Here is an 11,836-nt window from a genome sequence, read left to right as displayed (position 1 = left end):
CAGAAATGGAGTCAGATCGGGATGCTGACTGTCTGGATGTGTACATGTGTGTGTGTGTGTGTGCTTTGGGGTGATGGAAATAGAAGGCAACCCCCAACCCCACCCCTGCTACACCATATTACATGAACCACTCCAGCCAGAGAGAAGCTTGCTGCTGCTTTATTGAAAATTCTTCCCTGTCCCACACAAGAGGGCATTGGCAGGGAGCCCCTTGGCCAGCTCTCTTCCTCTGCATCTCTTGAACACCCCCGGAGCATCTGATTTCATGGTCCTCTCTCCACCTCTGGGTCAGCTCCCCCAGGAGTTCTGACCCATCAGAAAACAGGCAAGAGAGAGGAAGCTGGGGCGTAAACTTTCCTAATCCCACCGCCAAGCACAAGATCTCATGGCAGGGCCTGTGTCCACAAAGGGCTTGCCTGTTTTGACTGAACTAACCAGTAGATTTAGTCCAACAAACAGATTTGACTGATATCCAAGCACAATGTCGATTTGGTCACAGGTGTTACTGGGCAGAACTGATGTACCTATGACTGAATCAGTGTCACCGACGGCCTGATCAGTGAATTTGCTTGTGATTAATTTGCCTCTTTTCACAGAGCCACTGCCATTTGGCGCACTGAACAAAGGGTGACTCAACAGGCAATCGTTTTGTTAGTAATGGTGACAACTCTTTAGCAAAACAGTTGGTGTCTGAAGTAACTGTTTTATGATGGAAACAACTGTTATTTCCTGGAACTAGCTGTTGTATGTTACACTGGCAACTGTTTGACCAAATTTTCATTTGAATTGACAATTATTCAGTGACTCAGAAGTACTGAATTAAGTAGAAAGGGCCATCAGTTGTTGGACTCGATTGAGTAGCTTGGGAGTTCATTTGATTTTTCTAACAGAATTTTATCATTATTCTTAATAAATTGATGGTTAGATGAATTGGTCATTGTCTAAGTAAGCTAGTTGAAGAAATTGTTTCTGTGTATGTGTATGTATTTATATACACATATGTACTATACGTATATTTAATGGGAGAACAAGCTACAATTTCTCAACTCCATTGCTCTGTGTGAACTGACAACTATTTACAAAGTTCTGCAATGTCTCTATGATGGAATTACTTTGCTGAATTGACAAGTGTGATTCCGTTTCATCAACTGTTTGGCTAAATTGGTCAAGATGACAATTGTTTTACTAAGCTCACTGAGTTTAAAACGATCCATTGATTAAACAAGTGTCAGAGTTGGTCACAATAAGCCCAGTGTTGTTGGTCTGAATTTTGGAAAGACATTCAGCCAGAAGAGTTGACCTAATTGTGAGCATCTCACAGGCCAGCGGATGGAGCAGGCCAGCGAGGGGGACACAGCAGATTGTCCTAAAGTCAGCTGGGGGAGGGGGGGTCCACCCAGCCACAGGGGCCACCAAAGCAAAGAAGCAGATTATGATGCAGCTCTACCACCCCCAACACCAGGGCTGGGGTCCGGCGAGGATCACACTTCTGAGTAGGGGGGCGGTGCTAGGTCCCCCTCAGGAACCTTGGACGGCAAAGACAGGGCTTCCTCGTAGGATGGCAGGATCATCTGGGAGATACAGAGTGACAAGGACTAAGGATTAGCAAGAAAGACCCACATTTCAACCCCCCACCTCTGGAAAAATGAAGATATTAATGATGTTCGATAGCAAAGAGTGCAGGTAGTATAGTGGTTACAAATCAGGCTGCTAACCTCAGGGACGAGAGTTCAAAACTACCAGCTGTTCCGCAGGAGAAAGATGAGGCTTTCTGCTCCCGTAAAGATTTACAGCCTCAGAAACCCTATACAGGGTCACTGTGAGTCGGAACCGACTCCATGGCACATAACCACCACCAATAGCATAGTGGTTACGAGTCAGGCTGCTAGCCTCAAGGTCAACAGTTCAAAACTACCAGCTGTCTGCCAAAGATGAGGCTTTCCGCTCCCGTAGAGATTTACAACACCAGAAACCTTATACAGGTTCGCTGTGAGTCAGAATCAACTCCACAGCACACCACCACCACCCTCCAATATTAATGCACCAGACAGCAAAGCCACTTGAATTGCAAGTTTGGTGGTTCAAGTTCACTAGCTGCTCCTTGGAAACCCTAGACAGGTCTCTATGGGTCGGAACCAACTTGACGACACTTAACAACAACAACAATGTGCATTAGGAGTTCTGGTTGTGGGTTAATGTGCTGGACTGCAAAGTCGGTTTGAATCGCAAGGTTGGTGGTTCAAATTCACCAGCCACTCCTAGGAAGCCCTATGCATGGTCACTATGGATTGGAACTGACTCGATAGCACTTAACAACAACAACAACACTATGTATTAGGACTTCTGGTGTGGCGCTATAGGATAAGCACAGGACTGCAAGGTCGGTTTGAACCACAAGGTCAGTGGTTCAAGCTCACCAGTTGCTTCTCAGGAGCGCTATACTGGGTCGCTGTGAGTTGGAACCGACTCAACAGCACTTAATAACAATAACAATGTGTATTAGGCACATATTATGTGTCAGGCATTGCATGCATGAGATAAAGGGCAGTTAGTGTCCCAGAAGTGGACTTGCCTTTGCCTATCCAGTCTCAGCTGCCCCTGGCTTTGACAGTGCTTTATTTTCCTTGGAAAAACAAATGGTTAAAAAAAAAAAAAAAAAAAACAGTGACCTGGACAATGCTAGTCAAAGCGGAATCCCGTTTCAGTGCCGTAGTCATTGGTTTGAGGATGGGCATGTGATGCAAGCTAGCCCAAGCAGATATACTCCAGAAACTTTATTTTTCTGTTGGGGCTAAGAGGATGGGATGTCAGCCTAGTGGTTTGGGCAGCCATTTTGCAGTCATGAGGAAAGGGCTTTTTGAAAATGGAGTCAACACTGAGGAAAGTGGAGTCAAAAGATGGAGTGAATAAGATTGTGCCCTAGTGTTTGAAATTGGCCAGACCCAAAGCCAGACCTACAGTGGACTTTTCATCTCCATAAACGAATAAATTCTCATTTTGCTAAAGTGTGTTTCTGTCACTTACAACAGAAGTCTTGGCTAATACAATCCCCATTTTGCAGATGAGGGATGTCAGTCACTAGTTATTTAAACCAACTGCACTTTTCCTCATCGCTTCTCCCCAGTCTTCTAAGCAGATCTCAACCTCTGTGCCAGAAAGAGCTCTCTCCCCTTTCCCAGCTAACTTGTACTGGTTGTCTATCTAAGACATGACCAAAGATGTGTCGCCTTCTCCAGGAAGCCTTTCTGACAGCACAAATGAGGCCAGGAACATCCTGCCCCCATAGCTCCTGTGGTGCATGAGGCCTGTGTGTCTGGCTCATCCAGCATAGTGATGGCGTCTTCATTTCCTCTGTACCCCAGGCTCGACACAAGCTGACAACTAATCAGAGGCAGGACATGCCGAATTAATTAATTAATTAATTAGTTAATTAATTAATAACATCCTAGACTCATGGAACAAAAAAGAAATCTCCACATTTCTTCTGGACCTACCCACATCCTACAAGTAGAGAAATGGAGGCCCGTAGGGGAGGGACTTTACACAGATCCCACAATCAGTGCGTGACAGAGCTGAAGGCTGACCAGGCTCACCTTTGGGAGCATCTTGAGGCTGCTCCTCTCCTCGGCCATGTTCATGTACTTTATGAATCTGTAACACCTCCACACACACTGGAACATGTACACCTAGAAAAAGGTCCACGTCAGGCTGTGCTTTGCTAACCCTCCTTCCCACCACCCTTGTAGACCTGGGGCAGACACTGGGCACTTCCTGAAGGGGCACAGTTCACCCAGAAGGCAGCATCTCCTACAGTTCAGATCCCCAATTGTGGTTGGGGGAAGGAGCTCCCCTGACAGTAGCAAGCATTCCATTGTCTATAGGCTATCGGTTTCTTGTTGGCATGGAATCCGAGCCAGAGTAGGACTGTGCACCATAGGGTTTTCAGTGGCTGTGATCTTATGGAAGTAGATTGCCAGACCTTTCTTCCTGGTACTATTGGGTGAATTTGAACTGCCCACTCTTTGGTTAGTAGCTGCACACAAACCATTTGTACCACCCAGGGACCTGCTCTCAGGGCCGGGTGTGCTTTTTAGGGCTCTCCCCCGTCCTCTAGTCTCTCTGGCAAGAGTCCAGCACTAGGGACTCACTATCTTCTGAGATGACCCTGCCCATCTTGAGATAGAGCTGATGGCAGGAAAGATTTTCTTCACAATTGCAGATTACAAAACAATGGATCTCACATGAGCCCTTCTTTATAAATGAAGAAGAATTATATGAGGGGGCTTCAAAAATTTCAGGAAAATTCTATTATCTTTTAATTCCATTTTTTAAGCCCCACCATATATTTAGATGCATGTATCTGTCCAAATAAGATTCATTTTCCCTTTTTTTTTTTCAGTAGTTGGTATGCAAATTGGGACAATGACCTGTTTGTCTAGAAGAAACACGCTGATTAGATTTTTCAAGGTGGGGTGTCCACTCCCAAAGGATATGTTCAAAGAATAAGAAATAGCCCCCAAAGTGGATAGGGAGAGCGTGTCTTGTCACTTGGAAGGTTCCATGATGGGGACTTAGCTATGTGTGAGAGGGCAGACATACTATGCCTAGAGAAGATGAATGACAAGGGAATGAATGACAAGGAAATTGAGTAGAAGAAAGAGGGACCAGTGGGGCAGAAAGAATATCCCCTCCCAAGGAGGATAACTACGTAGAAGAGGGCTGGAGAGATGGAGTTGTACACTGAGCCTTGGGAACTTATTCCCCAGTAGAATGTGGCACGTAAACAACTCATTGTTCTCCCCATGAAGCCTTAAGAAAGCTCTTATTGCACAATCACTAATGTGTTTGTGCTAGGCTAATTCTCTGAGAAGGATTTAAAAGGAGCCCTGGTGGCACAAGACAGTCAAGCATGCAGCTGCTAACTGAAAGGCCAGTGGTTCTAACCCACCCATTGTCTCCATGAGAGAAAGGCCTGTCGATCGGTTCCCTTAAATATGACAGCCTAGAAAAACTTATGGGTTAATTCTACTCTGTCATATGAGATTGTTATGAATTGGAATCGACTCTAATGACACTGAACAACATTAACAAAAAGTAGTGTTTCCAGGTAGACACTGGGTGTGAGTAGAGCAGGCTCAGGGTTATCAGCACAGAGAGATAAGACTAGAAGGAAGTTCAACCAAACACCAGCAGTGATGACCCCTGATGACTGTGAATGAGGGGCCACTGCCTTCTTACTGTTTGCCTTTGACTTCTAAATACGATGTTCCCATGTTATTTTCATAAGCGGAAGTGAATGGTTTTTAAGGCTCTTCCGTCTGTAGAGTTGATATTAGCTTCCAGGGTTTTCAGGCCACGGGCCCTGGTCTGGCCTCTGGAATCCCACAGAATTGCCCTAAATCCTCTTCCTCCTGAGAGTCCTTTAGATCTTCAGAGACAACAACCATGTCCCCTCTTCTCCAGGTTCAATAGCTTTAGTTTCCTTGACTTCCTCAAAGGGCATCACTTCCGTGCATCGTCACCCTCCAGGCTGTGCTGCAAGAGCACTCCCAGTCAGTCTAAAAACTGACCCGAAACTGAACTCCAACCTCTGAGCCTGACCATTCTCCCTTCTTCTCATCACCAAACCTCTATAAATAGGACTTCAGATTCCATCTACATTTTGGTACCTGGGTCACATTAACCTATGACTTGGACAAAACGAGACTTTCTATGCCCATTTTACAGATGAAACACAAGACCTAGAGAGAAGTGGCTTACTGAGAAATAAGAACACATCTAGTGAGGGTTGAGTTGAAATTCAAACCCACGTCTGTCTAATTCTAACTGAAGACACAGAGCAGATTTTTCTGTCTCTGGGTCAGGGTTAACCATTAAGTCCCCGATACCTGAACATGGGCAGTCTTGGGCCATCCACTTTCTCTCGATGGATATTCCAGAGGATCCCATGTGGGGTCCATGGAGCAGGTGTAGGGAGGACTGGAGGAAGGACATACTCCCCCGCCCTCTAACAGTATGGCATGCATGGCCAAGGCCACTCACCTTTAGAATGAGAACAGTGATGAAGGCGACAGAGAAGATGATCATTATCTTGATGAACTGGCTATGATCCAAGCCCTCCTGGCTGGGGAGGTAATTCTGCAACAGATTTGGGGACTATATTAATGACCCCAGCCATACTTCTAGGATTAATGAGCCATCTCAGCACCCTCAGGAGCATGGTGTGGCACATTCGTTACCTAGATCAGTAGCCACAACATGTGTTGGAAGTAGGTTGCTAGCCTTCACCCCATTTGACAGGTAAGAAAACCAGATGAAGCAGATGTGTTGATCCCCCATCCAGGTGCCCATGACCAGATTGGTGGCTATCAACTGCCAGTGCACCACACTTACACCCTTCTCTACAGGATAGCCCTGGTTGATGGGAGCCACCTAATCCTGGCCTGCCAGGCGCCCCCTCTGTTGAGTAATCTAAAGCATATGATTCAGCCCCCTTGCTCTAGCTGGGACCATCTCTGCAGCAGTGTTCAAATATGTCCACACCTTCTTTAACACTCCTCCCTTCAAACTGTGGACTTTACCTGCCCTCCCCTTGAGTGTGGGCTGAACTCAGTGACTCACTTCTAATGAATAGAAGGGGCAGAGGTGAGTGAGGAACTCCTAAGACTTGCTCATAGGACAGGTAAGAAACTGCAGTTGCCTCCTCACTGGCCCTCCCCTTTGGATCACTCATTCATGGGAGGCAGCTGCTATATGGTGAGGATGCTCAAGCATCTTATGAGTGGTCCACATGGTGAGGAACTGAGACAGAAAGCCAACAACCTTGGGACCTGATCCTTCACCTGCTCAAGTCTTCAGGTGGTGATTCGAGCGCAGCCTCAGGAGAAACCCTAGAGCAGAGTTTGGGAGTGGTTGTGACACAGAATGAAAGGCTAAGACTATTTCTGTGTTGGCCTTCATCCTCTAGTGCTCCCTCTGGGATCAGGGAGGACTGCTGCTGAGGCCACATCTGTGCCTATCTTCCCCCTTTCTCTAACCTGCTTCTCTCACCCCATTACAGATGTCTTCCTGAAAGCTGTCCCCCAATAAATCACTCAAAAGAGAATTCTCCTCCCAGGCTTCACTACTAGGGAAGCTGACCTAAAAGACTGAGGCACAGAGAGGCAAAGTAACTTGCTCTAGGTCACACAGCAGTGAGCAGGAGCAGAGCTCTGCCCAGACTCACCATGTGGTTCATGGACTTGAAGTTGAGATAGGTGGGTACTTCCATGTAGGAGCTGCAGAGGGTCATGATGCTCAGACAGAAGTCTAGAAGCTGCAGAGTCATCAGTGGGACCTTAGAGGAGCCCTTGGGAGGACAAAAACAAGGAGGAAGAAGAAAGGCCAGCAATTAGACCCCACCAAGGAGCTCTGGTAGTGTAGTGGTTACGAATCGGGTTGCGAACCGCAAGGTCAGCAGTTCGAAACTACCAGCCGTTCCGTGGGAGAAAGATGAGGTTTTCTGCTCCCGTAAAAATTTACAGAGTCGCTATGAGTCAGAACCGACTCCATGGCACATAACAACAAAAACAACAATGAGCTCTGGTAGCATAGTGGTAACAAATCGGGCTACGAACCTCAAGGTCAGCGGTTCAAAACTACCAGCTGTTCCACAAGAAAAAGATGAGGCTTTCTGCTCCCGTAAAAATTTACAGCCTTGGAAACCCTGTACAGGGTTGCTATGAGTCGGAACTGACTCCACGGCACATCACCACCACCAAAGAGCTCTGTTACTGCAGGGCACATAGTAGCTCCTCAGCTAGATGGCATATCATCTATTCTCCAGTTCAGCCCTCCACGGAGCAGAGAGAAATGGAGGCCCAGAGAGGTGTTCACACCAGGTGGATTACCCAGGAAGGCAAGGTAAACACAGAGATGTGGGGGAAAGTCATGTGAAGTAGTTCACTACAGAATAGTAAGCACACACAAGTAAGCCTACGCTTACAGTGCTTCCTAGATACTCTATCCCTGCCAGGGCTTATGAATTTATTGGAAGGCACTCTGGGATTGGCAGAGAGGCAGGTGCTATCTATATCTAGAAGCAGAATCTTTGATGTAGTGAAAAAAACGCAAAACTGTTCACACAGATTAGTAAGTAAGCACACATAGGCCTGTGCTTACCTTGCATATTGGGTAATCCAACACTGGCTCCTGGCCCACAAATTTCCCCCTATGTAGCCCCTCAGCGTCCTCAATGACAATAGTCAGGGGAAGTGTTCGAAGGAACCATCAGGGACCACCATCATGGGTGCTCATGGCTGCCTTTAATCATCTTTCCTTCCTTCCTTCAGCTTGGTTACAGAGGAGTGCCAAACAGGCGCTAGGCATGGGGTGGGTATGAGCTCTCCTATAGCGTCAGACCACACCCAGAAAGAGGGTCTTTATGGTGTCCTTGCTGTTGGTGTCATTGGGTGTTGTTGGGTTGATTTCAACGTATACTAACCCCATGAGACAAAACAGGTTTTTTCCCCATAGAGTTTCCTAGGCTGTCATCTTTTGGGGAATAGATTGCCAGGTGTTTCTCCTACAGAGCCACTGGGTTGGTCTTAGTTAACAGCCCAGAGCTTAACCATGTGCCACCACCTTGGTGGCACAGTGCATAAGTGCTGGGCTGCAAGACAACTGCTTGAACCCACCAGCTGCACTCTGGGAAAAAAAAAGTAGCAGTCGGCTTCCAAACTGTTGTTGTTGTTGTTAGTGTCATCGAATTGGTTCTGACCCATAGCGACCCTATATAGGGTTTCCGAGGAGTGGCTGGTGAACTTGAACCACCGACCTTGCAGTTCAAACCAACTTTGCAGTCTAGCGCATTAACCTGCAGCGCCACACCAAAACTAGCTTCCAAGATTATAGCATTGGAAGTCCCATAGGATGGTTCTACTCTGTCCTATACCAGCACGTTTGACCACATGCAAAGTCTTCACTATATATTTTCTTCATTTAATCTGCACACGGTCACATTGAGGAGATGCGATTACAGACAGATTTGACAAATGAAGAAACTTGGAGTGATTGGGAGAGGCTCAGGGAGGGGCCAAGGGCTGAGCCCAGACCATATGCTGGGGCCCCCTCCCACCTCCCTAGGCTCTGCAGGCCGGGGCAGGGCTGGGGACTTACGGCCCGACTCCTCGAGGCAAACTTGAGGTAGGCAGGCAGCTCGATGTAGGAGCTCAGCAGGGTGAGTAGGCACAGGAGGAAATCCATGACTTGCAGGGACAGGAAGGGCAGGAGGTACTTCTCTCGATTCTGAAAGGCAAATCCAGTGTCCCTTGAACACTGCTTCCATGCGCCCCTGGCCCTCAGTTCTCTCCCTTCCCCCAGATAATGTGGCCCTCTCTCAAATCAGCTCAGGTCACCCACATGGATCCACATGGCTTCCCTTCACTGTCACTTTGGGCCAGGGAGAGACCCAGACTAGGCCCTGAGTTCCAGGAGTCATGGTGTTGCAGGAGGCAAGTGCGGAAGGGACACTCGCTTCAGAGACTCAAGGAGAGAGGCTTGACTCAATTCTCTCACAAGAACCCTTCAAGGAAGGGCTTTGTGTCCATTTCTCAGATGACAAGGGACCAGAGAGGGCTTTCTGGAGGTGGAGACACTGAGTCAGGGTCTGGAAAGGTAATGAGGAAAAAGCAGGAGGAGAGAGGATGGCAAAGGCCAGATTGGGAGAGAACATCATGTGTGGTGGCTGGACTTCCTGGGCGTCAGCCACTCCTCATGATGATCAGTGAGGTAAGAGGCTATAAAGCATGGGCCCTCATGGACCCTGTGAATGCTGCCATCAGTGGGGACACAGGCACACTCAGGTGGTTTCTCTAAAGCACTCAGGGAGCAGCTCAAACAACCCAGACTGAATCTCAGATGTTTGGGGTCCTGATTAAGACAACCAGATCCATTTCTCTAGCCGGTGCTTTTGTGTGGTTGTACAAAGCATCCTGCATAATGGGAAATCTTGGGGTTTCAAGAGAGGGTGGGAGTGAATGGTGAGGTCCTAGGGCCCCACTCTGCCAGAGTCAGATTCTCTGCCCACCCCCACATGGCCTCCTGCCTCTCTGAGGGCCTAGAGTCAGGAGCTTCCTACTTTGCAGGATGCTGAGTCATAGCCTAGCTCAGCGATGTCACCAGCTTCCCCTCCAGACAAGCAGCATTGGGTTGTCTCTGCTTCTCTGAGACCCATGGGCTCCCTGAGAACTTTCCAGAGCATGGTTCTGGGTGCAGCACATACTGCTGGATGGAATGGAACCAGAGCATGCCCACACCAGACTGTTTCAGCATCCACACACCCATCCCAAATTCCAGAGCGTGCCACCCTTTCCCCTACCCCTCACTGACCCCTCCTCCTTGTTCTATCAAATGTCCTTACCAACCTAGCAGTTTCGAAGGACGTGGGTTGCCAACTAGTTCTTACTAAAGTGTCAGTGGTGCAACTTCCAAGGTGCAGGGCCCTCCCTGGGACCCGTACTTCAGCAGAGAGCCAAGGCCCCAGTCCAAGCAATTAGTGGTTCTCCCCAGGGAAGTGCAGCTGGGCTTCCCAAAAGGCCCATCTCCCACCCAATGGGCATGAATGGGAGGGGCAGCACCCCTTCCTCCCAGCCCCCAGCTCCTGGCTCCACCTCCTCTTCCCCCACCTAGGCCCTCACCTTCACCACTCCTACCAGCAGACCCAGGCTGATGACAAAGAGCATGGTGATGAGCAGGAAGCTGGAGAGCAGGTCGGCTGAAAGACAAGAGAGAACACCCCCCACACACACTGTGTTCGAAGGACCACACTTTGTGTAGGGATAGAACAATGAACAAGAGCCTTGCTCCCCCCACCTCCTCAGGGACTTAGTCTCAGTCTTGAGAACATTTCAGGTCACATAGAAAATACCTCAGGGAATATAGCAGAGGATATGGGGTGGGGAGGGGAGACCGGGCTCAGGGAAGGTGGTCTGCTAGCCAAGTGACAAAGATTCTGTCCATAAGGACCCTGAGACAGGGAGGAGTGTGGTGTGGTAGGTGAGTGAGGGGAGGATGCAGGGAGCCGGCTCTGTGAGAAATGTTGACTTTACTTTCACATGAAGCCATTTGTCAGGGAAGTCCTATTGTCAGCCTTAATAGCTGTATGGGATTGCAAAAGGCCACCCCATCTGTTCTCAGGACCTTGACACTTGGGTGGGGACGGGTAGAATACCCCTATTTTGCAGATGGACAACCTGAGGTTTTGAAAAGAGAAGGGACTTGCCTGAGGTCATCCAGCTAAGTGGCAAAGCCTCAAACTGTAGCCTGTTGCCCTGGGCTGGGACTCTCCCCATCCTTCCCAGCCCTCCTCCCAGTCACCCCTCGTCCCCAACCCCCAGCCCATCCTCCACTGGACCCACCAATCCTGAGGTAGCCAGTCTTCGAGAGCTTGCAGGAGGCCTTGCCATGAGCCACCTCCACTGAGTACTCGATGAGCAACAAGACACTCATGATCTGAAGGGCAGAACAGAGCACTGGTCAGCAAGGCCTGAGCAGTTCCACCCCTACAACCCCCACCCTGATGGTGTGCTGTCAGGGGCATGTCCAGGGGGAGATGGAATGCCAGGTCAGTGTGGCCTTTATAGATGGCAGTTCAAGCTCATATCCTGGTTCTTCCCCTCCTTGGCTGTGTGGCCTTGGATAAATTGCTTGACATCTCTGTGCCACATTTTCCCCATCTATCAAACCCATTTCCATCAAGTTGATTCCTACTCATGGCACCTCTATGGGACAGTGTAGAACTGCCCCATAGATTTTTCTCAGGTTGTCATTGTTATAGAAGCCAACTGCCACATCTTAG

General features: G+C 48.5%; 1 protein-coding gene across 1 annotated transcript in view; it reads right to left on the bottom strand.

The window, feature by feature from the left end:
• Positions 1 to 1,481: 1,481 nt before the first annotated feature.
• The window catches only part of LAPTM5 (lysosomal protein transmembrane 5), a 28,588-nt gene continuing 18,233 nt past the window's right edge, over positions 1,482 to 11,836 (bottom strand). The window contains exons 2-8 of the mRNA XM_006862195.1: positions 11,397 to 11,490; positions 10,677 to 10,753; positions 9,157 to 9,285; positions 7,226 to 7,348; positions 6,043 to 6,138; positions 3,594 to 3,686; positions 1,482 to 1,571 (exon numbers count right to left, since the gene is read on the bottom strand). Of these exons, the coding sequence (XP_006862257.1) occupies positions 1,482 to 1,571; positions 3,594 to 3,686; positions 6,043 to 6,138; positions 7,226 to 7,348; positions 9,157 to 9,285; positions 10,677 to 10,753; positions 11,397 to 11,490 (702 nt within the window). The remainder of the gene's footprint in view (positions 1,572 to 3,593; positions 3,687 to 6,042; positions 6,139 to 7,225; positions 7,349 to 9,156; positions 9,286 to 10,676; positions 10,754 to 11,396; positions 11,491 to 11,836) is intronic.

The sequence above is a fragment of the Chrysochloris asiatica genome, unplaced genomic scaffold, assembly GCF_000296735.1.
Source record: "Chrysochloris asiatica unplaced genomic scaffold, ChrAsi1.0 scaffold00047, whole genome shotgun sequence".
Taxonomy (NCBI): domain Eukaryota; kingdom Metazoa; phylum Chordata; class Mammalia; order Afrosoricida; family Chrysochloridae; genus Chrysochloris; species Chrysochloris asiatica.
This window is presented reverse-complemented; position numbering and strand designations above follow the sequence as displayed.